Raw genomic sequence first — 27670 nt, 5'->3', positions numbered from 1 at the left:
TTTAAACTCCAGCCTTGGCAATGACACATTCCTTTGTATCAGATAAAAAGAGAGCTCCACCTCTCTTCCAGGATCCTCCTGTCACCCTACATAAAACCTGTAGGATAGACAGGTTTTGAAGCATCTTCAAAAGCATCTTATAGGGAAAGGGGCTAAGGAGCCAAGGATATTTCATTAAAATGTCAAAAGATTTATCAGCAACACCTGAAGTCCCTAAAGAAGATGGCAGACCCAAGTGGGACAATAAGTTCCAGTATATTTTAAGCTGTATCGGATTTGCTGTTGGTCTGGGGAACGTGTGGCGATTTCCATACTTGTGTCAGATACATGGAGGCGGTAAGATTGAAATGGGACTTTGCCAAAATATTACACTGCAATTCTAATATAATTGTACTGACTTCTGAGAGGTATGGAAGTTATATAATTTGTATCAGTTACATAATTTTTTTAAAAAAAAAATCTAATTCTCATAAATGTTTTGCTCTAGTTAGATTAGCTTTTTCTATAGAAGTACATTTCATTTTAAAAGGATGCATTTGTTTAGGAAGACCTGACTGATGCTCGCTCTCAGAAAGGCTATTTTAAAGTTTTTACATTACTGCTACGGTCCCAATGGGACCAGGAGACTGAACATGCAACCGGCTACCTTAAGGAGAAGCGAGAAGTCCTAGGGAGGACTGAGTGAACTGGTGCCCAGCCAAATGGCCACTGAGTTTTCCTTTGGGAAGGTGAGCAAGCCATTCCTTCTCTGATGCTCTTAGGAGCTATCTCATCATCTGGAACTGTCCCTGCAGAAAACTAAATTGTGTTTTTCAGTGTCTGAGAGGCTGTTTAAAATGCTCAGCTGATAGAACAGCAGCAGGAGCCTGTCAGGTGGTGTGGACAGGTGTCCAAGTCAGTCTCTGGGCACCAGTTCCACCAAGAATTGCTTTAGAATCAGACAATTTGGTATATATAAATGGATCAGAAAAGAGTGCTTGGTAACTCACCATTCATAGTAGCTTTTGAAATCTGCCACTGTCTAAAGCAGAGAGAGACAGTAAAATGTTTCAGCCCAATATTATTTGTTATCTTTCAATTAATTGGAGAAACAGAGAATTCAAATCTGGAGAAACTGTCAAACGACAGAAAAACATTATTAAATCCAAGCTTGTTTTACTAAGGTATCCATATTTCTTGATGAACTACATATATTTCAATCAACCAAGGAACCAAGAGTGGATGTTGCCTTTAATGGAAGGTGTTTCAGAAAGGAGTAGCTACTTAGGGACTCTGGTAAGCAGCTCAATGAATGAGATACAGCAGGTTGTATCAACAGAAGGAATCTTGGCATATATAAGCAGAGCACTAGGAAGCAGGTAGAGATATTGCTACCAATACTAAGTCAACTTCTGAATCTCTGACTTTTTCTGAAAGTCTACTTTTCAAAGTCAACTTGAAAAATTAGACAAAATGCAGACAGGCCCCAACAATTATTCAAGGGCTGGAAAACTTGTGGGACAAGAAACAATTTAAGAATTCAATCTATTTAGGTAATGAAATTGAAAATGAAAAAGTATGTCTATCATAGTCTTTAAACAAGAAAATGGAAATTATTTTGGTGGCAGGGAGCTTTTTAACATTGAATACGTAACAGCTGAAAGTTACAATTACACAAATACAAATAATAAAAGACAAGATGCAGTAGGTTAGATTCCTCCCAGGAGTCTTGGTGGTTTCCATTATTTATTTTTAAGATGAGAAACCCAGTGAAATTCCCTTAGAGAAGTACCATAACTGGGTGGCTAGAAAGCCATAGGTTCACACTATTTCTCTGCATTTGTCCATGGGAATGACTGGAAAAAAAATGGTCATTTCAGTTAGTGATGCTTGCATTAATGAGACACGATAAAGACCTTTAGAGAGATATCCCCATAGCAGATATGGCATGAGACCTGCAATGAAAATGTTCTGGAGCAGGAACTGCAGGTCAAATACTCTACAGCATCCCAGGTGGTCTTTCAGTCTTGGAAAGCTAAGAAAGACATGTACAGTATCAACAAATAACACAATAAAGAGAACATAATATGATATTTTTGTAATGTAACGAATGATTAACACAAAGCATTCAGTGAAAGGTTTGAAACTCACAGGCAGGGACATAGCAAGATGCAGCTCCTCTGCACATCTCATTGCACAGAGCTGCTTCTGGGGCCACCAACTGCGTGAGGCTGCATGAAATTTGTGCTTCAGAGTTTTGTGCAAATCTAGATTAAGATGAAATATTGTGCTACTGACCCTAAAAAGGCTCTCAAACCTTCCCATGAAGCACCAATCGTTGTTTCTCCATGCTGGAGGTGGGAGCTTTGGCCAACAGTTTTTCAGCATCTTCAGATCCCAGCCTCACTTCAGAAGACAGCAATGCTCACCTGTTACTGTGGTTTGATCTCTCTCATCCATCCTCCCTTCTGGGATCCCCTGCATCCCTGCCCTACAGATCTCGCCATTCCAGGAGAAGTGTGAGACCGACTGCAAGGAGACCCATGGTGACCTGTCTAATGGACTGAACAGTGTTCAGAAAGTCTATTTGCTCGTGTTATCTGGCTCCAGATCTCTGATATTTCCCACAGGAACTGCTGAGACAAGAAATACAGGGGTTAGAGAAGGCTTAAAGATTATAAAAAGAGGAAAATGCTGCAGGGATAAAGGCTGAGTTGCTCTTTTGCTCTGTGAGTAGTAATGTTGCCAGTGAAAAAACAGTTTAAAATAGCTATCAGATTCAGTAATGGCAAACAGCTACTTTGCATCATCACAAGCAGTGACATAAGACAGTGGTGATTTAAGGTCAATGTATGGATGTGCAGCCAGTGTTTGGTCACTCAGCCTCAATAAAGGGCTCGAAGAGCTCGACAGCAGGATGAACTCTGTAATAAAGTGCGGTGGGGTTTGTGAATAATTTATCCCAAAGAGATGACATTGGAAAAGTTGAGTGGGTCATGAAGATCACTGAGAAGACAGAGCCGTTGGTTTTACACTAGTGCATAAGGTAGTTGCATTTTTCTTCTGTTAGTTTAAGGCAGTGATGTGATTAGAGGTTGCATTTTTTAAAGTAAACAATTCAGACGCAAAAGCCCAATAGATTTTCAGGAGTACTGGAGCATAAATCCTGTTTGTGTGCATCTGAAGATGTGAACGTGGGAGAGAACAGCCGCAGTGGGAGACAACAGTTAACTGGGAGCCCTGAGAGCTGCAGTGGATTGTGCCTGCAGCCACAGTCATAAGTGCAGCTAAACCTGGTATGGATATGGCATAGACATGCTCGAAGGCTGCATAGTTTCTGTGGTACAGTTTTGCAGCTGGTTCGGGTGATATCCAAGTATTTAAGCGTTAGTCAATGTACTTTTCCTCATTTCTACATGTTTTAAAAACCAAGAGATGAAAACAAGTGCGTGCGCTTTTGCCTCATGCCAGCTGTTCCCATCAGACCTCTGGACCAGATTCATTGAACATTAGTGTTACTCAGTAACTCGTATCTAATATAATATCAGTTTTGCTGACATTTATCACCTGCTGCCGTTACTGATTATTTGGATTTATTGCCTGAGTTAAGTTAGTTATTTACTTTTCATGACTAATGGGTATGAAGGTTGTTTGCCACAGTCAGTGCAGACAAACACAAATGTTCCCAGGCAACTGGGATTGAAAAGAAGTCTCTAAACAGCCCAGTATATTGTTGAGACACTAGCAAGTGTATATTGACTCAGTATATAATGAGACACTAACAAGTCATATATAGCTATATGTGTACACATAGAGTCATCTGAGTATTCTTTAGAAAAATCATCACAGTTCTAGCTGGACTGACTGCAATGGTTTATTTTTAATTTTTCCTAGTATATGCTTGCCTAGCTCACGGGCATTAAAAATGTGCCTGAGCCTATAAGATGACTGAAAAACATCTTTAATATAAAATACAGTTTCTTTCTAGGAAAAGAAATACGCGTAAACACTACAGTCATGGTAAAAAGGGAGAACTGTTTACTTCTGGGGCAACCATTTACAGACTTTCATAACCCTACCTGACCTTTTCCTCAAACTTGAACTATGACTTGCTGCCAAATGCCTGGCTCACTGTGTCCTCAGAAAGAAAACAAAACTCAAGAGGAACAACATGTATACCTGGAAGATACTGTAAAGACACACAAACCAAAACGTAGTATGTTGGGAAGTGCAGAACAGTTCACTCTCTGACAGAAAAATTGTGTTACAGCAAGCAACAAACTCAATTTTCTGGATTGTTGTCGTGTTCTGCTCAAGTCCTTGGTGTAAAGCTGTGACATTTGGAGTTGATCCTTTCACAGCTTGTTATATTTGTTTGCTCTTTACAGCTCAGGCTGGTGCAAGTGAGCTTGCTTGCATCCTTTAGTCATGAGTATTTCAAAGGAAGTTCACCAAGATTATTTTATAAGTTGATCTATGAGTGTTACACATCTTTGTTTGAAATGGCTATTGCGCCCTTGGATTTCTGGACTCAGCTTTAGCTCCTTCAGTGTTGCCCAAGGAGATATAGTCATTTACAGGGGAAATTCAACCCTGCCAAGTCTCAGTCTGTAAGATGTACAATGTGACTTGCAAGTCAAAATCAGTGCCATCATAAATATGCTGCACAAATATGATGTTTATACTAACTCATACTTTTCATCTGAATTGAGGCATGTGCAGAAGACATAATAAAGGTCATGAAGTACATTTTCTAGAGAGAGGAGTGAGTGTAATTAAGTTGCTCCTTTTTTCCTACCACATGTCGTGATGTGATTCCTTGCTGTGTTGACTACTACGCTGCTTAGCTGAACTCCCATAAAGAAAATGGGACGGGTCTGATAATCCCCTTTCAATAGCTAATAGCTTTTTCTCTGTATCTGAACAAATAATTACCACCTATTGCAATTTCTTGTAGGTAAAACACAAATTGTCGTAGGTATCTTGCCATTAAATCCTCAGTATTTTGGAAAAGTGCACCCATTGCCCTTCCTCCTATGTACCAACAGAACCAGTAAAGCGGATTTCTGAATTCTTGTTGCATTGTATCACACTGAGATGTGCTTTCTGAATTTTTCAGACTCTACAGATGCATTTGAAGTTACTATTTTTACACTTTCCAGGTCATTTCAGTCTTTATCATAATTATTTTTTCTATTGCTAAATCTCTATCTGAAGGAGAGTTATTATTCAAGTTCTGCCCTTTCAAATGTTATTGTGTCTTTAGATCATCATTTCAATCACTTGCCTTTCTTCTTCAAGCTGGTCCACAAGCACTGCTAAGATGCAAAATTGAACACATGGGTCAGTTCCTGCAATTTTTTCTCCAACATTTAGGAAGTCTTCCTTAGTATCCCATCATCAAGAAAAGCTACTAGGCTACTAGGTTTTCTTCTCTGCTTCTCGCTGAGACTCATCGATTTCTGCTGATCTTGGTATATGTAGATCAGGAGGTCACCTGGCTGATTCTTCAGTCTGCCTTACATTTCCACTGGTCAGGTCTGTTGGTCTCTCTTTCTAAGAAGTTGCAAACCCAGTTAGGTTCTTTCACTCTGTTTCGCTGGTCGATGTGAACCAACTTTACACTGTGCTCCTTCCTGACCCTCCTTGTCATTCTGTCCTGTGGTGCATCAGCAGCTCTCCCCAGGCTGCATCATAGCACTTCTCATCCAGATTGTCATGTGCAGGTGATACAACAAAGATCATGCCCTTCGAGTGACATTTTGCTAAATATGGTTGAGCAGTTGCCAGTGCATTGCGATCAAGGGGTCAGGTTTAAAAACCCTCAGCGTATCTTGAGTGCACCAGGTCCTTTCTTTTCTGCTGCTGTGACTGTGGAGCTACGTCCATTCCAGTGGTTCTTCACCAATCGTGTCACACACTGGTGCTCCTTGTCACTTGGGACTCTATTCTTAATGGAACCAGCTCACCAGTGTGTCCAGTATTTGCAGTTGTTGATAGCCTGATTCAAAAAATTCTTGAAGGCTTTCTGTGCCTTCTCATGTGCACAGGGATTGTTCCACAGCTTTGTTGCATCCTTGTGCAGGATCTCCTTCCAAAACAACTTTTAACTCTCATAGATTCTGAACTGGGTTTCCCCCCTTCCCCTTGACCTTCTTTTAGTACTTCATGTATCTACTTGCTTTATGAATCTTCAGTGTCTTTCTGACAGAAGGAATGATGTAGACTAAAATTTTCCTAGGTCATGCCTCAGGGATGCAACTAAATCATGCTCTGGCAATACTTTCAATTTTTATGGGCATTTCTCCAGACTTTAAAAGTACTTAAAAATACTTCATCACTATCATTTTCTTAGTCATTTTTTGAGAGGAAAAAATTACTGAAAATAAACCCTTTTTTAAAGAGGTTCCCCCCATCCTTGGCTTGCTTCTTACGTAGTTTGTTTTCCTTTCATTGTAGAGCATATAGATCTAGAATATCTAAATATAAATATATGTAGAATGTCCAGATACAGGATAATTTGTTACTAGTGTTTTATGATCATTTCTGCTAAGATTTCCTTCTCCCATGCCTCATGGAAGCCAAATCTACAGAGTTTCCCCTGTGCCTGTGCTATGCATCATATAGGTTCTGATGAGGTTTTGCTGTGCCTGTGTTTGAATGCTCTGGTTTGTGATATCTGCTGTGTGTTAGGTACCAGCTTGCTGATTCATTCTACTCCTTGGATTTTCTGCTTGCCTTTTCCATGGTTAGATTTCTCAGTGCATTTTTTAAAAAATGGTGCTTATATTTTGCCTTCTTGCACGTCCTCTTCTATCTATTAAACAGAGCCCTTGACTATATGGTACTAGAGGGTTCCTACTCACTATTCCATATATGATACCTTTGTGTTAATGCATTTCTGGTTTTGCTATGGGGGGGGACTTTATTGTGGAAAAGAGTAAGCTTCAAGTGCTTCAGCAGGATGACTGTCCTTCTCCTGACTATTTTCTTTTTGCCTAAAAATAGGGTAATGCAAAGGAATGAATAACTGAAAACTTAATTTTACACTACAAGCTGTTTACTTCAATTAGACTAGAGAAAGATTGGCTTCATAACCTATTTCTTCTTAACCAAATCTTCTGCCATATTTTCATATTTGCAGATAGCAGATTTTTTACAGTGTTCCTGTGAAAAACCAGTATCTTCTTTCCAAGTGTGACACTACGTTTTGCCATACTGTAAATATACCTGAAGGTACACACAAGCCTGCACAAAGTAAACAGGTTTTTATCAGCAGAATACCTAAACGCTCTGCTGTCACTGGCTCAACTAGCAAACAGAAAAGGGGAGAGAGATAACAGAGGGCAGTTTGCACTAATTATTACATAGTTATTTCCCAGGAGATATGATATGGGAGATAGGTTGGGCTCTTATGGAGTGCTCTGTTAGCAAGGCCTCAGCATCGTGTGGATTACAGCAAGACAGCTACTGCCCAGAGCTGGTGCATGGCCAGGCAGCCAGACAAAGAAGTAGAGTGCTCCATACTGTGGTGCTCCGGTCACTTGCCTGAATATTTTGCTCTTCTCAGGGGCCAGTCCAAGGCATTGGGCTGTCAGGTGTGCTGTGGAGAGGGATACTGCAGCAGGTTTGAAGCAGAGCACAGAACTGAGCATGGCAAGAGGTTACTGAGTTCTTGTGGAAGGGACCTCCAAATTCCTTCATATTTACATGGGAGCTTTGGTAAGTAGCTCCAGGTGAGATTTCATCAGGTGGCAAATAAAAATAAACAAATTACCGTGGTCCTTAAGTCCCTCTGTAAATCTCTCTTGGAGGGGGGAGTTTGTAACAGCCACTTTAGAGCTTCCTCCAAGGACAAGGACTACTGAGCAGGGGTACCAAGGATCCAAATCAAGGATTTAACGTACTGGGAATTAACTGTGAGACTCCTTTTTCAAATCTGCTTCTTAGTAGTTAAAAACATCTTAAGAGTTCAGGTCATAAGGCAAGACATTTATTTCCACGTTTGGCAATTTAAGAACAGTCCTCCATTGCGAAGAGCTTTGCTGATTTTTTGATAGAAAGCTCAACCATTCAACACCGCACCTTCTTGGGATGTTGTATGTATTTATTGCAGCTCCTAGCAATAGGTAGTGAAGTTACTGCAATACAACACTAGCCTAAGTGATTAGATTTATCTGCCCAGCCTTTCTAAATAACCAGTGATTGCAGAATCCTGGCGCCACTCCAGGTGGAGACGGCAAATCCTTCTGCATTCCCCAACCTCCCTCTCAGGGCTGAAGACTGAGCAGAGAGCAGAGCTACTCTGTTCTGCTCTCTCGGATGGGGATGGTGAGGCTGCTCTCCCTGTCATCCTGGAGGAAGAGGAGAAAGTTTCCAGAGCTGGAAGAGCAGAGCTGAGCAGACTCAGATATGAGATTTGGAGGCAAAGTAGAAATGGTAGAACAAGGCACAGGTTTATTGACAAAGCAATGAGGAGCATAGAATCAGTACACGTTGGTAGGAGGACTGGGAGGTGGCTGAGGCAGGACTTCTGTCGTTGTTTCCCTGGAGAAAAGAGGCTTCGTGGTCACAGTGGTTGTTGGTCATGGCAACAAACTTCAATCTATTACACCATTTCAATTTGATTGGACATTTGGGCAGGTGGTATAAACATACTGATGGAACTTCTCCTGGTCTCATAAAAATCAGTATCTGTGCAAAAGAAGGGAGGCCCAAACCCATGTCCTTTCTGAGGGAAGGTGTGGGAAACAAGGAATTGCACACAGTTTAGCAGGAAATAGGCTGCTGGCAGGACTGGTCCCTTCCCACAGGTAACCAACAGCATGTGCTGCCTCTGGCCCAAAGGAGATGCTGTGAGAAAAACAGGAAAGATGCAAAGGATACAAACCGGGAAGAAATTGGGTTTTGTTGCCCCCATGTCTCACAGAAAAACTTCAGCCTTGCTTTCAGTTTTTCGTTAGCCAGAGGCTTTGTGCTCTGAGCAGAACTTCATGTAATAAAGCAACCTGGTCTCTTGGGGGTATCCAGCACAAAATCATGCTTTAGCAGTGGAAGATGGAGGAGCACGTTCCTGAGAGCTTTAAGAAGGGGAATGAGCCAATGCACTGAAGGGAAAACAGATGGTATAGGGGACAGGAAAATCCTTGTTCTTTATGAGAATGGGGACAAAAGATGCTTAAAAGAAAGGGAAAGGGATGAAATCGTGAGTGAAATACTTATAATGGGCTGTAGAAATGCCTGAGGGGAAGTGTCCTGCAACACTAAGCGTCCCAGTCCTTCCTCCTCCGTCTTCACCAACAAAATTACCAGTAACAAATTTGGCAAGTGTCCCTAGAAATGATACCTCACTCATCCTACACAGACTGTTAGGTTCATAAAGCAGATTAATCACCAAATGGTAATTTTAGAGAGATGCAGATAATCATGTGACTTAATTGCACTTCATTGTCTTTTCAGGGGCTTTCTTGATCCCATACTTCATTGCTCTTTTCTTCGAAGGAATCCCACTGTTGCATCTTGAATTGGCCCTAGGACAGTGCCTGAGGAAAGGCAGCATTGGTGCCTGGAACACTGTCTCGCCTTACCTTGGAGGGGTTGGTACGTCTCTTTGGGTCCCAGCTCAAGGAATCGCAAATGAGCTCTCATCCAGCACACACTTCCTACACACCTATGCCTGATGCTTTTTAAGATACAAAAATTAATGAGTGTTAGGATTAGAGAGAATTTCTTTTCAATGAGGGTGGTGAGATAATGGAACAGGTGACCAAGAGAGAGGTGGTTTCCCCGGAAATTGTCATGGTCAGGTTGGGTAGGGCTCTGAGCAACCTGGTCTAGTTGAAGATGTCCAACCCAAACAAATCTATGATTCTGTAATTCTATGATTCTATGATTCTATAATTCAATATTGCTCTCATCACATATTACTCTAGGCACACAGGAGCCTAAAATGCAAACCTTGTAACCTTTGCTGTAGGAAGTATCATGAACGTGAGCTCTGCTAGCCAACACTGTCCTGTTCCTACTATACCTTGGTGCTCACTCAAGGGCTGCCCGCCCACAGTGCTTCTTGCTCCTCCGTGACAGCCCCTCCAGAAGCCAGTCTTCTCTGTCCATAAATAGTAAGACTGAAGGGAGGACAGAAAGACATGAAACCAGGAACAGGGTCTGGCCACCTCCTAATGAGTTTAAAGCACCTGGGAAAGCTGCCCTGCACAAGAGGGGGCCACAGTGGGGCTACTGAAGGGACATTATTAACACGGCTGGGCACATGGTACAATCCACATGGCAGTGTGCATCAGATTGGTGTGTAGGACTGTACTGGCAATTCTTTTCTATTTATTGAATATACACTGAAAAAACACATCTTGTGTCCTGTATGAATTTTTAGGCTGTAGAAGTGATTGGGAACAGCCACCATGAGGACTGAAGCACTGACTCTACTAGGTATTTGAGATAGCACCCTTGTGCCTGTAGGGCAAGGAGAAGCCCCTGGATGCTCCAGCCAGCCCTGCTGGATCATGCCCCGCACTAAGCAGGTGCTTGAAATGGGCTTGGCACTGACAGCCATGCCTGTGGGCACATGTGGGAGAAGAAGGGATGGGTGAGGGAAGTTATCTAAGGGCCAAGGGTAATAAGGAAGAAATACCAAGCAATGGGGTGGTGCTTCCAGCTAAGCCCACATCCTTCAATTAAGCATGTCCTTTGTAAAAGTACAAGCAAGCAGAAAATGTGGTGATATTCTTCCCTCCTTATCACAGGAGCAAAACAGAGATCAATTTGGGGCATACATGCATGATTTGGGACAGAAGAGTGGCCTCATGCAGCTACAGCATGCTGTAAAACTTCAGTCTCTTCTGGTGTCTATTAAAGTTGTCCCATGTTATAGAAAACAATGTATTATGTACTAGGGCAAAGGTTTCAATCCTAATCTTCTATGTAAGTAGAGAGTGTCAGCATTCTTGGAACAGGGTTGATGAGCTGGGAGACTGTGTACTAATGTTTGGCTACTGAGGACACAAATGCCCATCTTTCAGGGGAAAATCTCTAGGAGGGGTAGGGGAGGATGGACAAGAAAATCTTGAAACAATAGGAAGCGTGAGCTTCCAAGAGCTAGTGCTGTGACTGACTGATAATTTTTTCCAAAGCTTTTCTAAGCTGAGATCTTGTGCTTTCTGCAGGTGTTGGTTCGTGGGTGGTGTCCATTCTGGTGAGCTTATACTACAACACTGTTTTAACCTGGGTGATGTGGTATCTCATAAACTCCTTCCAAGAACCTCTTCCCTGGAGTGTTTGTCCTCTAAATGCAAACAGAACAGGTAACTACAATACCATGATCACTGCTGGCAAAAGGAGGATCAGAAACATCAGTGTGGGCTCACTGAGAAATCCTGAAAAGCCACATTTGATTTGGCCTTGAGTTGTGCACAAGTCCTGGTTTGATTTCACGTTAAAAAGGTCCAAGAGTCACAATAGCCTACTCAAATTCATCCTCCTCACAGAAACAACAAGATCCAGAAAATCCATGAGCCATTTTGCTTGATTTCAAAATGGAAAGCAAAATAACAGTGTTAAAAAAAAAAAAAAGACAACTAAATAAGCAGAATAACTACTTAAAGTGGGATTCTTTGGTGCTCAGACCAAAGTCATGCTACCTGTTACAAAACTTCAGTAAGACCAAAGACAGACAGTGTAGCTAAGCAGAACAAGGAGAACTTCTTTCGGGTCTTTAAAACTGTTTTTCAGCTTTCTTTTTTGCTCAGTTTGAGAGAAAACAAGGTCCAGGTACAGCAAGAACCATAACCTGCGTTAGAGGCTGAGACAAAACATAAAAAAGTCAACCTTCTTTTGGAGGCCATAGGACTGTTCTAGAGTAGGAAGACAATAAGACATAACCCGTATTTCTTACAGAAGTAGACAAAATTATTTGGGCTTTAAGAAATAGGATTCTTTCATTTCTCAGGTTCAGATGTCCCAATTAGGGAGTTAAATAGATGTTTTCCAAACCTGCTTTGCAGATAAACTATTTCATCAATATTTGATATACAAAACCTTGCATTTTTAGTTTAGCATCTTTTGAAAATAATGAAGAAATCCCTTAAGGACAGATTTTTCAATACCAGTGCCAAGACGGGAAGAACCTGCATTTCTCCATCACAAAGCCAATGCTCTCTCCAAGGAGCTGCTTTCTGAGACAAGTAGCAGCTGTTCCCATCTACTAAGCTTAGGTGAAGGCAGACTCCCCCAGTCTTGATGTGTGCTTGACCTCCTGATTATGGGACAGTTATTAGTGCTGCCAGACTGTGTAACCAGCTTTTGGAAATGCACTGAGTGTTCTCAGGACACACCCATTTCTGGCTGGGAGCAACGGCAGGGGCTGCAGCAACCAGGGAATTCAGGTTTCCAGCTAAAGACAGCAGGTCAATGGGTTTCCTGAGGATTCTCTGTCAACCCCCTCTTCAGGGATTTAGGTTGCTCATAGACAGAGGGGTAACATGATGCATGTCATGTTCCCCATTCCTTTTTCTTCAGGCACAGAACGTGGCTGGGGAATGTCCTCTCTCCTGGGTGCAGGCGCCTGAGGTTCCCACTAACAGAACTCCTGGAAACATAAGCCAAAGAGGCCAATGCCTGGGTCTTTCCCCACTACAGGGCCATGACATCGCCAGGGGAGCCTGGCCTTAGAAGTATCCTCAGGTGCCTGAAGTCTGTTATGGCTCCACCAACTTGCAGACATACAGCTAAGAATTCCATAGTCTCCAGTGCCATTAATTTAGATTTTACCTTGCACTGCATACAACACTGTTTCTATTTAGAAAGTTATCCCCTGGAGAAACACTGGTGATGTTCTGGTGAAGGTCTCAAGTAAGTCTCAGAGTCTCAGGCTGATGTGACAGAGTTTGTCTTGCTGCACCTTACACACAGTGCAGAAAGTCCACCTCTGAATTTGATTTGGCAGTCCGCAATTCATTCTAATACTTGCCACATTTTTTTTTCAGGGTTCAACAAAGAATGCTATGAAAGCACTGCAGTAAATTATTTTTGGTATAGGAAGACTTTGAACATAACACCTGATATCGGTGAGAGTGGCACATTACAGTGGTGGCTCATTTTGTGCTTAGCAACTTGCTGGGCAATTGTCTATCTCTGCACCATCCGAGGAATTGAAACCACAGGAAAGGTACACAGGACAGAGAAGTGCATTACCCCAACCTTTGCATCTTGCTCTCCAGATACCAAGTTTTTACCACCAGGGAAAGCCTTCCCTATTTACCACACTAGCACCATTTCACTGTGCTCCTTGTCCAACGAAGCCAGAACAGCAGTACAGGTGGCTTAAAATGATGCTTCTCTCTTTCTCCATTGCAAATGCTTCTGCTCTACCAGCCTTCTCTCACACAGTTTTAAGGGCAATTTTCTTAGAAATATATTATGCAAAAGTACACCCTGCTTGTTTTAAAGATGGCAGTATTCATCTGTAGCTGTCTTTTCAAATATTATTAGGATTATATGTTGCAATAACTTTAATAGGTTTTATTGAAGTTATTACCAGTAACTGTTTGTCTTCTGACTTTCCTACTTTAGGCAATTTACGTAACAGCAATATTTCCTTACCTGGTCCTGACTATATTCCTTATTCAAGGACTCACTCTACCAGGAGCTACAGACGGTCTGGCTTACCTCTTCACCCCTAATGTAAGTATTGCTGCTATAGTCAGAAATATTTTTCCTTTTTCTCCCCCTCAGATTTCACACTGTATACTCATTTTCCAGCAACTCTTGATCTAGCTCTCTATCCAAGAGCTCAGCTAAGCTCTTTTTTCTGAGATGAAGTGATTTAGTATTTTAATATACTTCGGCAGAAATGAAAAGCATCAAAGTATTTAACAATTCAGTAGTAAGCATATCAGAAAATACTGGAAAATTAAGTATGTTATGGGTGCCTCAGTCTTGAATGTGTAAGTAAACTTCACAAGCACATGATAAAGATGAGATTTTCATGCCAAGGTTATAGAATTTACACAACTTTAATCTTTTAAGAATTCACAAGGAAAACTAATGAGGAGTTACACACTGCAAAGTGGGGTTTTTTTAAGGTTGAAAGTAATTTTCTCCTATCCATGTTTCTCCTTAACTGCAGTTTCCTCCCCTCCATCATAGCTGTTCCTAAAAGACACAACGGCTAGAGAAGAATGCCTCTCCCATTTTTTCTCATCTTCTCAAAGGGATGGGAGTTCCAGATCCCTCGTTTCAGAAGGCCCTTTTCACACTCTCCTTAGTGGCATTCCCAAATGAAAAGTCAGACTGTCCCGCTGAATGGTTGCTACAAACTGTAAGCTCCTCACAGCTCTGCCTTTGTGCTAAAAAGCTCCATGAAACGGTGAGTGCAGAGGACGAAAGCAGCACCCACTAATATGTGGTCTCAGAGCATCCACTGGTTCTGTAGCCACAGAAGCACTTCCAGCTACAGGAGCACGGGGTTTTTCCCTTTCCTTTTCTACAACAAGAAAACAGGCATTAAGGAAAACATAAGTCAGGTAGCCCAGAGATATATTACATGCCAGGCTGGAAAGGGACAATAGCAGGAGAAAGCTCAGAGAAGACATCTCTTTATCCCCCTCTCTGGAAGCCCAGTGGCATGGACAGCCATCTAAATGCTACCAGAGCTCAAGAAGGACAACCTTGGTTATTACAGGAGATCAAGACATACACTTGCATTTTTTTAGGGCCCAGACGCGACAATAAAAGCTTGGTGCAACATCTTAAGGAAGAAAGCAGGTTAGACACAACCAGGAACAGGGCTTAGCCTATTGTCATTTGGTCTCAGCCTGGCTGTTGGGTTTCTCTCTGGTAGAGCTCAGGCATCTCTGGGACTTGGGATCACTGCACACTGAACTTAACGCAGAAAATAGATTTGTGTATATTCCCAAAAGCTTGAAGGTATTGCAGTGCTAAGGAGGAGTGGATCATCATAAAAAGAGCCGGATGGATTTGTAGACTGGTGCCAGAAGTCAGAGTGGAAATCCATCTGCAGTCAACTTGCAGTTAATGGTTAGCTAGTTTCAGGAAGCAGATCCTGGGGACGTACTTGAAAAGTCATCTGAAGATGGTTCTAGTGATGAAACTATGTTCTCATCTACAAACATGGGAAAGCTGATGCAACAGCCTGGTAAATTGATACCTGCTATGGGTGTTGCCATTGCATAGAAAGTTATGGTGTAAGAGAGAGAGAGATGGCTTTGTTAAACCAATCTACCAACTGCTATGGAGGATTGTGGCACTTCAAGGACTTCAAAAGACAGTAAGCATAACACTACCCTTCTCTCATCTTCCCTTTAGCCCATAACTGCAGTACCAATATTTTCTTTCCTGTTAGCCTTTTTCATGAGGAACTATTCTCACCCCTGCCATCAATAAACACAGTTGTGTTTCCTGTTATGCTTCCCCACAAGGAATGTCCTGAAATGAGTTGTACAGGGGGGCTATTGGTTTGTGGGTTGGAGTTTTTTGGGGTTTTTTTTTTGTAGAGATTTACCTGGTCCATCCAGACCACACTTGCTTACAAAATTGTAAAGCATGTTTCTTAAGTGTGTGCTGTTTCCTTCTTCTTTTCCTACCTTTTTGCAGGAAGTTGGTAAAGTTTTAGCAAAATAAAGTAAGAATTAGCTCACCTACTGCTTTTTTCATTTTGCTTTTAAAATAAATATATAAATAAATAAAATCAACCTTCTTGACATTTTCCACTCACTGGAGGCAGTATTTTCCAACTTTTTTCCTACTTTGCAGTGCAGCACAAATTGTAGTTTCTGACACCTGCCACGTCCACCTTCTGGTAACTGTGGCACCTCACTGTTCTTGAAAATCTGTGAAAGAAGTAACGCCTAGTGCTAAAAGTTATATCTTACCCAGTTTCAGGATCATAATCACCCAAATGAATTTTTTTTTCCAAACCACCACTGTTTAAGTTTATTCACTTTCTAAGTTTGTATTTCAGTTCTCATTAAAAAATATCAGAAATAACAACTGCACGCGTATGGATTTAAAATGTGGCAGGTTATGCAGAAATACATAGGTTTTTTGCCATCTGACTTACTTTCATACCCTAAATTTTAGAACAAATAATGAATACTTCTTTTCATTGACTTTCAGACGTGGAAAAAAAAGTCTGACAATTCACTCACTCTTTCTAAACTCTTGGCTACCTGGAAAATGAAGCTGCCAAGAAAATAAAAAAGACTGAAATGATGTTCACAGACACTTGAAGGGAAAGCAGAAGTTGTCAAAGATGAAGCAACACAGGAGCTGGAACAGACTTTTGGAAAGGTTTTTGAAAAAAATAAGTAATGAGAGGCAGCAGAAAAGAGATCCCATCAAGCATCAGCAACAGTCTGCATGGCACACCTTCAGTGGACATCTGTGTGAGCTCAGGAAAACAAATGTCTCCTTGTCCAGTCCTTTCACATTTGAAAGAGCTTCAGAAACTGTAAATATTTGGAGGTTTGGCAATGAACAATTCCGAGAACTTGACTGGGCAACTGATGCCTGTGCCCAGAGCTCTGCAGCTATTTAACAAGCAGTGAGAATAGCCAAGAAAAAGGCAGCACAGGCACCAAATCCTCTATCCACAGAGGCAATTTGTAACTTTTTCCTCTGTTTTGCAGTTATGATATATTACTATACATGGACATTTAAAGCTTCTTTACAGGTACCTGGACTGTCCATACTGTTTCTGGTATTAAGGAGAGCAAAAGCACTGCCCTAATGAAATGCTGCCTTTAAGTACAGTGTTACTTTTTGGCCTTATGAGAAAAGCATCAGTTTTTACACATCACAGGGACCCAGTAATTTTTAATTCTGTTTTAAGAAAATTTCTGTCTGTGTTACATGTGTTCCAGTATCTAAAAATCTTACCACCCATGAGGTAGCAATTATGCTTCCTTTCCTCATTACTCCTGTGTTCATTCATTGACATTCTGGTTGTATATCTTCATCTGCATGTTTCTGGCATCAGCACATTTTTTCTTCTGAAGATACTTGTAAAATCCGTATGCCATATTACTTAAAATATAAATAATATTTTTATTAATTTGCTTAAGAGCAGATAATGACATTGCCATGGCATGCTTGCCCACCTGCTATTTCTTTAAGTTTGGGGGATGATTAGTATCTTTTAGAGTCAATAAATGCATTGCACCTACCACCGGTCACAACTATCTCCAGACTCATCTGCCAAAGTCCCCAGTCAAAAATCTGGACTTGTAGGAGTTGCATCTGTCAGCACTGACTTGGCAGCACTTAATCAAACTGTGAAGGTCATACAGTAATGTGAGTGCCAAGCTTCTGCACTGCAATAGCAAACTAGATCTTTATCTGCACAAGGCCCTGCCAGTGAGCACTCTGGCCTTTGAGGGTTTGGTTATGATCTTTCAAATTAATCCTCTAGAAAGGTTTGCCTAAGCTGAAGCATTTCAGCCAGCAGTGGTTACACATATCTGCTTGTTATGCTATGTTGTACAAAGGGTTACACTGCTTTTGCTGTGGCCAAAGCACTGATATCCCAGTGGGGAGGGCATCTGCAGTAATGGCATTACCTGCATCCATCCACACTGAGGTGAATCCATTATTCTTGCTCTTCAAGCCTGGGCCAGCTGCAGAGAAACCCAAAATGCTATTAAGGGTCTTTTGACGCACTTACCTCTCACTCCTGCAAATGTTCTCAGTCATGTACCAGGATCAGGTAGACACAGAAGACACACAAGTTGTCCTGCAAGACTGGGATGCAGACTTGACTCTGATGTAAAACAAAGTGAAATACTCTGCAGTCCCAGTATTACTTTTAAACCATCTCGTTTCTAAAACATTCTTAACTAATACTGGTTTCTGTTCCCCCTCCTTGATAACAGATTGGAAAGTAATTCACCTGGTAGGGTACGAATATATCATGCCACTTTCTGCAGGAAACTAATATTTATTGATGACATTTACATTTTGCCCACTACTTATGTTTTATCTTTCCCAAATCTTCATTTGGGAAGCCTAGCCATGATGATGTTTTCTTTCTTTTAGACAGATTTCAATGGCAAGATCCTTAGTGCCACTATTTAAAACTGCTTAACATTCTCTGTAATCCACTTGCTTTGTCATTTAGCTTCCTGTATGACGTTGGTTGCCCTTACATCAAAATTCAAATTTCACTCTGTCAGTTTCTTCTTTTTCCTTATATTTCCTCAAAATTTCAGAACTGAAATGAGATGAGCTATGAGAACTGGAAGAGAAAAAGCAATTTTAATTTAAGTCTAATACATGCATTTCTTCCAATTATTTCAGCTGAACACTTTGAAAAATCCCCGCGTATGGCTTGATGCAGCTACCCAGATTTTCTTCTCTCTCTCTTTGGCTTTTGGAGGGCTTATTGCATTCTCAAGCTACAATCTGCCAAAGTAAGTAGAACTGCAGCCTTTATTAACTGGCTAAATTCTTGCTGCATTCTGTGCCTTTTTTTTTTTTTTTTAATTTTCAAAACTCTTTCTTTAGAATATTTATAAATTATTTTAATTTTTCTAAAGGATCTTAAAAGATGCTGTCTTTCTAAAAGGCCAAATAGATCTTCTAACAGAAAGAGGTGGGGAGGGAATCTAAAAAATTAAAATGCTTGCAGAAATAACTGAATCACAGATAAAATACTGCCCTTTTTAAGTTGTTTCACTTGTTTGAATGCTATCCCTAGAAACGACTGTGAAAAGGATGCTGTGACAGTAGCAATTGTGAACAGCATGACATCCCTCTACGCTTCCATTCCAGTCTTTTCTGTTTTGGGGTTTAAAGCAACCACAGCCTATTGGGACTGCTTGGACAGGTGAGAAAGTTGTGTTCCCAATGTTATACTGTGGTTTCAATGCTTAAATAGATAATGCGTTATTTGAAAAACATGCATTTAGAGAATTTATTTTCAATAAAAAGGAAAAGCATCTATGGATGACAAGCATGTATGGAGAAGTCCAATGTAAAAACAGAAAGTATTATGGCACTGAGGAAAGAATGGTCAAGGGTAGCATGCATAAGAAGCAAGAGGAATTATAACCATATAAATATATAACCATAACCACATAAATATACCCATTTCAAGTAGTGCATCAAAGTTCACATCTCAATCTCAGACTAGCACTAGAAGTAGTAAGAAACCAACACATTTTTCTATTCCACCAGATTCACTAAGTTATTAAACACGAGTGGCTGAAATGATCTGGAGAACCTGATAAAATAAAAATGTTTTAGAGACTGCATCTGCATAAAGTACTCAGAGTTTGTATCTGAAAGAGAAGACTTTAAATATTCTATTTTTTCCTGTTTTATAAAAAACCTGTCCTTTATTTTCCTTTATATTGTAAAAAGCAGCACAGGAAGTAAGCACAACTTTTGAGTAACATCTGGATACACGGCATAGCATTGCCAGTCACATAATCTGCAAACATTTAAACTAATGCTATGTTGGCTTCTCTGGCAGGAACATTATGAGTATCATTAATGAATTTGATCTTCCGGAAGAGAGCATCATGCGACAAAACTATACCTCCTGGATTAGTTTCCTGAATTCATCACATCCAGAAAAAATTGCTGGACTCAAACTGAAGAGCTGTGACCTTCAAGAATTTCTTGATCAGGTACCATAACTGCTTCCAACAGGTAATCCTTAAACAAAATAATGTAGAAGGATTGGTATCTTCCTTTTTCTTTTAAGTGCTTGTATTTTGCTCTACTTGTAATGAATATATTATATATAATCACTGAACAAATCAATTTTTCAACATTTGAAATAACAATACCATTGTAGGGTAGTTTGAACTTAAAGCTGTCTGTTACAGCATGCAAAATTACACATAATAATCACAAAACTAATCTTCAAGGGTGCTCCTACCATGGACAGTACATTCAGTCATACTTTGGTTTATAGGAATAAGCATAACAGAGGACACACATCAAGATGAAAGATTACAGAAAAAGGATGCTGAATGGGAATTTCCCAAATCTATATTTTGGAATCTTCCTAAATCTATACTTCTTAAATCTATATTTCCTAAATCTTAGGAAAGCATCAAAAAACCTATAACAATGTACACTGTTTGCCACCAAAATACATTAGGATCCTCTTCCTTTCCTTATTTTCTAATCCTCCTAAAACACTTCCCCTATCACTACACATGGATGTTTCTTCTCTGTCTACTTGTCCTACCTCATTCCATATTTTACTCACATGACGGAGAAGTCCAAGGAGGACATTCCAGCCCCGGCACAAGTCAGTTTGTTTTGTCTCACTTCTTCTGATGGCACCCATTTCTGATTTATGGTTTGAAGTATCTTACTTCCAAATTATGGCAACATTAGTGTCTTTCAATGCTTATATTTAAATATCCTTGTCCTTGGGAGACTAAAATAAAAGAAATTTGTTTGAAATTGGTTTTTTCCCCTATTAGTCTTTTCTGCCTTTGCAATTATGGGGTGCTTTGTAATCAATAATTCACCATTTGTCTTGCTGCTAGTGTGACAATCATATCCTTATTTACATCTCTTCCTTTCCAGAACCATCAGAGATTTTTTAAAAAGCACACTTAAAATGGTGTTAGCAAAACAATTGCTATTTCAATTACAACTATCAGATCTGCTTTACTGTGGACCTATCTCTCTGTGCAAGCCAAAGTTCTGCTCCATGACTCTCTAGACACATCTGATAGAAAATTTGAACTCCCCACAAACACTCCCCAGTGCACATTTTCTCAGCTGTAGCTGCCACAGAGCCCCACAGGCTGACCAGCACCCTTGACTCCAGAGAAGGACAGAAGTGTGTCATAATTACTCATGCATGAGAAATGACATTATAATGTGTATTTTTATCTTTTTGTGAATTCTGCAGAGTGTATCAGGAACTGGCTTGGCTTTCATCGTTTTCACTCAAGCTATCATTCTCATGCCAGGCTCCCAGGCCTGGGCCATCCTGTTTTTCATAATGTTGTTCTGCTTGGGCCTTTCTTCGATGTTTGGAAACATCGAGGGTGTCTTCACTCCTCTTCTAGAACTTCAAATTGTATCTAAATCCACACCTAAAGAGTTATTATCTGGTAAGGTATTTGCTTTGTTTGAAGAGGGTGGCTTCTTTATAGATGCACAAACTACCAGCTGCTTAGTAAATATCACAGAGGAATTAATAATTTGTAATATTAATTTAGCTTAATCTCACAGTGTAAGTAAGGGCAGTGAACTGTGTTTGCAGAAGATAAGCACAGAGATGAGGTAGCAGTTATGGTAGAAGTTGTCAGGTTACTATTATATTGCCTTTGCCATCTTTTTTCTTAAGTTTGCAAGGTAGCCATTTCAGTCTGAGAAAGCTCGCCAAATTGCTATTCCTGGAGTCAAGTTCACTCTGAACTGCTGTAGACATCAGGAAGAGCTTTGTCTTCCCTTAAGCCTTTGGCACCAATACAAATCACTTTAATGCATCCAGTGACATCGGCTGGTCTGCCATAACCACCTGCACATGAATTTCTGTCACAATTGTAGGAGAGGTCATTCACCCCTCATTCAGGTTTATGATGCTTACTATAAACATGCCAGAGTAGAAAATTACGACTTGGAAAATGAGGAACCAGTGTGTGTGATCCTGTTCTTGCACCACAACTGGGATCTTTTCAACCAGAGGTGGGTACTAAATCCAACCTGCTCCTTAAGAACCAGGCTTGATGAGGGTCTGAGAGATTCTACTGTGAAACTGGTCCAGAAAAATCAGTCCAGAAAAATTTCTGGAAGTTTGGATTAATGCTTCCACAATGTGCCCTTTTAAATTCTCATGAGAAATACTGATGTCATGCCTTTTTTAGAGTTTTCCTGTGGCATTTAAATTATATCCTTCATTTTACAACTTTTTATGCAGAAACAAATTTATTCACAACCTGATGAGGTAATCATATTAGTTTGAAATTGATTTTCCAATTGTAAACTTCCTTAAGTAAAATTAAAAAAATGTCTGGAGCCAACTTTTTACAGAATTGAACCAAAGGCCATCTCAGAGCCAGAAGAAATTAATAACACATTAGGAAGACATACAAACTGATGTGCAGCCCCTGTCTGCGTCCAGCAACACTTTTCCTCTTTCCCACTTTTCGCACAATTACCACAAATCTAAATCTTGCCAAAGCAGAACTGACTGTACAGAAGAGTGTGCTGAAACACAAACCATACACACTGGAACATAAGGGACATATACCTTTCTAGCTCTGGGTTCTTTGAGGAAATGGGGGACAGAAATTCAGGGAGTCTTTACACTTCTGAGGTGACAGCTGCCTGTGCTTTGATGCTATGGCTGCATGGAAATGAGGGCACTTGAAACTCACTGCATCAGCCAAAAATTAACATTGGGCAACAGCACAGCACAGCCCAGGCTTTCTAAAGGATTAACGACAGGAGGATGTTCCGAGTCACACAAGTGCATTCCTCCTGCAACAGTCGTGCCTCTTGGCCAACACACAAGGGAAAACTGAATTCGGGAAGTGATATTAACTCCTGTAAGGTAAAAATAGCTTGTTGTAGCTCCATTGAAGGAGAGAGAATAAAAATTACTAGAACAAGAGCAAAAATAATTTAGAACAAAAATATATTTACCAAGTTCAATACTCCAGTAACAAAGATATCTTTTTTTCTTCAGGTATAATATGTCTAATTAGCTTCCTCATTGCTCTCTGTTTTACACTGGGTTCAGGGAGTTACTGGATTGACATTTTTGACAGATATGCAGGCTCAGTGCCTCTTCTAGTCATTGCTTTCTTTGAAGTAATTGGAGTTGTGTATGTCTACAAAATTAAAAGGTATGTTGGAAACAGACGGATTTTTTTTTCATAAGACATAAATACAACTCAGGTTACAGTAATTTTGTCCCTGACCTGATTTGATTTGGTGCTGGTTAATTCAGACTTCTTCCTAACATACTGTTTGTTCCCTTGATAATTTTGCCTTTTTATTTTAAATATTTGAATAGTCTACAGAACTGCTGAAATATTATCATTTATTTGTACTTAGAAACCTTAGACTAGGTGCTCTGGTAATGTAAACTGACTGTGCAAACTGGTCATTGATCTCTGGAGGGATCAGTAAAGACCTACTTCATTGATATTATTATTTACTCAAGTCAATAGTGAGTTATTAAAGAATGGTATGGAATAGAAGTGATTTAGGGTGCTGTGCCATGTCTTTAAAACTTACAGAAAAATATAAAAAGTGAAACTGTTACCACTCTAGATCTATCATCATAACCATGCTCTCTGTTACAAGGTTCAGTAAAGATGTGAAATGGATGACTGGTCGAAAACTCAATCTCTACTGGCAAATCACATGGAGGTTTATCAGCCCTCTGCTCCTGCTAATTGTCTTCATGGCCTTTGTTGCTCTTCAGATGCTGAGGCCGCCAAGTTACGCAGCCTGGAACCCTAAATATGTATGTTCCCAAATATTTTCAGAACCTCTAATAAAAGCAAGAATTATCTATTTTTCTCCCTTACCAGATCCTTTAAAATCATTGCTATCTACTGCTTACCTATGGAATGCAGCCTGCAGTGATGTAGTGCTCAGAATGAGAAGGCTCCAGTATGCAAAGAGGTTACATATACTAAAATGTGTCTATTCTTGAGGTGTCCCACACACTATGTGCTTCATATTTGTTATAGGTGTGTGTAATGCTGAGACGTGTTGAAGAGAAATGTCTCACAGACTTTCCATACCTATATAGGGTTCAGAGGTAGAAGAAATGCATGAGCAGAACTGCAAAAAGGATGTCAGGGATGAAAACAGTTCTCAGTGACAACTACCAACATCACTGCGGTCCTGAAGAATACATGAATGTGTACTTCTGACAGGCAGACAGGAAGGGAGCAGTGCTCTGAGAATAGTGTTGGTTAATTCAGCAACAAAGTCATGTCAATGCTCAGAACAATTGATCTGGGTGTCACTGTCTCATGCCACCTGCAGTTTCTTGGATCCCTCTCAAATACAACCTGTGTAGGGGTTTGGAGATTGATTCTGGTCCTAAACTGTATGAGGATTACTCCAAATGCCACTAAGTATGTATCATCCCAAATAAAACCCACAGCCACAGACTTGCAGAAATTGCTTTACCATCATTCCCTCAAAATCTCTGACAGAAATCTTGCCTGTTTGACAAAGAACATGCTCAGTCACTGCTGACACCAGATAAGCTTTGAATACTAACGCGTATAAACAGACTTTAATCAAGAGAGGGTGAAGGTTTAATAACTCCTTGGGCCATCCTTGTATCCCTAGTAATGTGTCAAAATTACAGCTATAAGTCTTTGAAACTGTAGAATACTTACAGCCATCTTTAGACTCGAAGGGTTTACAGAGGACATGGCCACTGAGTGCTATTGTTGACCAAGAGTAAAATGTCGCTATCCTTACTAAAACTGTGAGAAAATGCAAATATAAGTGTACCTACCAGTTATTTCTTTCTCTTGCTTTTTTGTCTCCATAGGAAGGCTTCCCCATGAAAGAGGAGAAAGTTTACCCACCTTGGGTACAGGCAATCTGTGTGCTGTTAGCTGCCCTTCCCTGCATGTGCGTACCTCTGGTAGCACTCTTCCATCTGATCAAACAAAAGCACAGAAGCAAGGACGCAAGCCTTGTATCACCAGAAGTATTTTCATGTCAAGGGGCTAATAGCAACTTTCCTCATTCAAAAGAATAAATACCCATTGTATTGCTCTGCAAGCAAAAATAAGCCTTTGTTAGGCACGATGAGCTGTCATATGGTATTATCAACCAACCTGGTATATGCAGTTCATACACTTACAGCCAATCACTATTACTATATAAACAGTAGTGCTATGTTTCTTTTAATTTCAACCTATTTCACTGCAGTTACATTAATAAAATTGTCCCTCCTGCATCCTGTCCTAAATCCTGCACACTAACCTAGTACCAGCCCCATTGTGTGAGGGGGATACTAAATCTTAAAAAAATAAAAAAAAAAATCTAAAAAAAATTAAGCTGCAAGATAGAAATATCCCCTCTCCCTCCCACTTAAGGTTGGACTTAATGATTTTGGAGGTCTTTTCCAACCTTAATGATTCTATGATTCTGTGAACTGGTCTGGACAGTAAGATTCTCCTGAAGCAGTGATGGGAATAGAAACAGTGGTATCCAATCAGTCTACACCAAATGATGAAAAGCACACTGTGACTGCCTGCTAGAAAGAAATGCACAGGGTAAACAGTCTGTGTGTATAGCAGTTGCCAGGCCAAAGCCTCCTGGCTCTTCCCCTATGTGGGATAAGCAGTATCACCTGCAAAACAGTGAAGTGCCTGGGCTATGCATCTTTTTATTTCCGAGAGCCATGGACTTGGTCAATGGTCTGCATGAGGATGTCCAGCAATGCCCCATGGTAGCCTGCCAACGGCCCCAGCCCTTCAAGTCAGGTACTCCAGCAGGGAAACACAACTTCTGTCAACAGAAACCTCACAAGTTACAAAGGTCTAATCAGAGTTCTTGATGTTCTGCACCTATGCACCCTAAAGCTTTTGACAATGACATGGAAGATTTAAATCGCTACTCTGCCTGTTGCAAATAAAATTTGAAATGTTATGAGTAAAAAATGCTTCCAAAAAGAATGAATAACGAAAAAAAGAATTTAAATTTTGTGCATGTATTTATATAAAAGGTATGAATACGAACTAAAGCATATACTTTATAATCATGTCTCTGACCACAGATAGCTAGATGTTCATTAAAATCACATATGCAAGTACATGCAGCAGGTTTAAGCATCTGGTCAGAATTCTGTTGTTACACAAAAACACATCCAATCAATGCAGACACAAGATGAGTAAATAATTAAACTACATATACAAGACTTTCAAGTCTACAAATCCATCTTGCGTCACTGGCGATGCACTCACAGACTTGTTGACTTTTGAGCTGCCCCTTCCCATTCAGGAGAAGGGAGACTTTGTGGGTCACTGGACATGCAGTTCAGCCTAGGACAGGACTCAGAGGGAAGACAATTTTCAGCTCCAGCAACTACAAATGATAGCAGGGAAACACACTATCTGAAGTTACTGTTTAGCTGCAGGAGGCATGTAGAAAACGTGTTGAGCAACTCTCACATGAACATTGTGTTTCTGTTGTCAGTGCCCTTCTGATGCGACCTCTACCCAAATTCCTATGCCAAAACTGTAGCCTTATTCCAGTAAAATCAGTGCTACAACCTTCCCCTTCCTATTCATGTGAAGCACAGCATCTTATAAATACTATTTTCACTTGAATTGCATGACTGACTCTGTTACTTGGGGAAGGATGTGCATGTAAATATGTAACTGAACATATTGAAGTCTTACATACTAAAGGCTTTCTACTTCTGCTCACTTCTCTTTGAATTTTTTATCTCCATATCCCAACGAATTTTTCTGTTATACTCTGCGGTGAACTCATACCGTTCTGACAGACAAGACTTTTCTAGAATTGTCTAGGCTGTAAGGACAGAATGGATTCTTTGGGGGTAAATTAATAAAGGACACAGGCACAGCCTTAAGCAGAATCCAAATCCCTAAGACAAGGAGTTCAACTGCCTCTTGAAAGAAAAAGCATCAAAAGGAGCATTGCAACAGCACTATAAATAAGGACATATCCAAATTATCACAACACAATAAATAGAGGAAAGATGCAGAGAGAAAAGCATATTCCTTCTGGAACACAGGCAGTTTCCTAACTTGGAAAACTTGATACCTACCTCAAATTGAGATTCACAGTCCGTAATTCCCTCCTAAAAGGAAGCAGTGGGGAGAAGGATGTGTTTGATGAACGCCTGCAGATACTACAATATCTTCCAGAGGGACTTCTGCCAAATTCCTCCCTCCTAGCCCTGCACACACATGAGGAAACAATGTTCAGCCCTACCCCTCTTCCTCCCCATATAAACCCTCCAGAAAGCTCACTTACACTGAGTGGTTTACTTCTCTCTACTTACCTTCTCTTAAATGCTGAGGCAACCTTAACCTTCACCCCAACCCTCAAATCTTATGCAATTTTCCCAGCTGTCCAATGATTGCTGAAAATCCACATTACAAATTCAGAACCCTCCTAAGGTAATTCATTTAATATTTCCAGATTCAAGTTATTCAATCCACCCAAACACTTCCTGTCAGCAGCTGCTGTTTAACGCACTGCCTTGCTACCAATTAAGTAGAACATATTTTACCACCATAACATAGGACACTATCTCTTTTAGAACAGTTCTGTGCAGAAGCTTTATGCAATATTTCTACCTTCCCAACAGTATAAACATCTAATTTTAGAGCAACAAATGCATCCCCTTGCTATGGTTAATCTATTGCTTACATGTATGCTCACAGTACTGTTTTTCCAATTATCATGAGCCACCGCAGCAAGTTCGAGTTTCTAGTAGAGACTGCCAGCTTTTCTTCAAATATCCAAATTCTCCATTTGCTAAAGCTCATACTAGTTTCAGCTTTACTTTCACTTGCCTTCTTGAGTGGAGGATATTTTAAATGAAATAGTCTTCTCTTGTGATTTCTGCATTGTATTTGTATCTGTTTACAAACAGCCTTCAGAAACAGCAGTTACTGTTCAAAACTAACAACTCAGCCGGTTATTACAGGTAAAGACAAATGTCAGCTCA

General features: G+C 40.4%; 1 protein-coding gene and 1 long non-coding RNA gene across 13 annotated transcripts; one reads left to right on the top strand and one right to left on the bottom strand.

The window, feature by feature from the left end:
* Positions 1-45: 45 nt before the first annotated feature.
* LOC113947487 (sodium-dependent neutral amino acid transporter B(0)AT3-like) lies at positions 46-24960 on the top strand. Of its 2 annotated transcripts, none has more exons than XM_027644075.1 (12): positions 46-336; positions 9439-9579; positions 11160-11297; positions 12978-13159; positions 13564-13674; positions 18307-18419; positions 18707-18835; positions 19484-19640; positions 20888-21092; positions 22673-22832; positions 23296-23458; positions 24509-24960. In XM_027644075.1, exons 1-12 carry the CDS (start codon positions 180-182, stop codon positions 24719-24721), a joined length of 1869 nt encoding a protein of 622 aa, XP_027499876.1. In that variant the 5' UTR covers positions 46-179; the 3' UTR covers positions 24722-24960. The 2 variants fall into 2 exon arrangements, with proteins under 2 accessions (XP_027499876.1, XP_027499877.1); XM_027644076.1 differs by lacking the exon at positions 46-336 and adding an exon at positions 597-728.
* LOC113947488 lies at positions 8093-27099 on the bottom strand. 11 transcript variants are annotated; one of them, XR_003527751.1, is made up of 10 exons: positions 26999-27099; positions 26762-26893; positions 24473-24738; positions 23558-23741; positions 22630-22817; positions 19550-19668; positions 17675-17751; positions 15728-15842; positions 9567-9661; positions 8093-8832 (listed from the first exon to the last, which is right to left on the bottom strand). It is a non-coding gene; the product is annotated as an uncharacterized LOC113947488 (long non-coding RNA). The 11 variants fall into 11 exon arrangements; XR_003527752.1 differs by having other exon boundaries at positions 26971-27060; XR_003527755.1 differs by lacking the exon at positions 26999-27099 and adding an exon at positions 25932-26020 and having other exon boundaries at positions 26762-26959.
* Positions 27100-27670: the final 571 nt, after the last annotated feature.

Source organism: Corapipo altera, unplaced genomic scaffold (genome assembly GCF_003945725.1).
Source record: "Corapipo altera isolate COAL_440 unplaced genomic scaffold, ASM394572v1 24b, whole genome shotgun sequence".
NCBI classification, from domain to species: domain Eukaryota; kingdom Metazoa; phylum Chordata; class Aves; order Passeriformes; family Pipridae; genus Corapipo; species Corapipo altera.
This window is presented reverse-complemented; position numbering and strand designations above follow the sequence as displayed.

Bases quoted from the DNA above. Each gene is read 5' to 3' on its own strand.
- LOC113947487 (XM_027644075.1), top strand. From the start codon at position 180: ATGTCAAAAGATTTATCAGCAACACCTGAAGTCCCTAAAGAAGATGGC. The intron at 9,580-11,159 runs GTACGTCTCTTT...TGCTTTCTGCAG, and splicing joins GCCTTACCTTGGAGGGGTTG to GTGTTGGTTCGTGGGTGGTG. The intron at 22,833-23,295 runs GTATGTTGGAAA...CTCTGTTACAAG, and splicing joins TATGTCTACAAAATTAAAAG to GTTCAGTAAAGATGTGAAAT.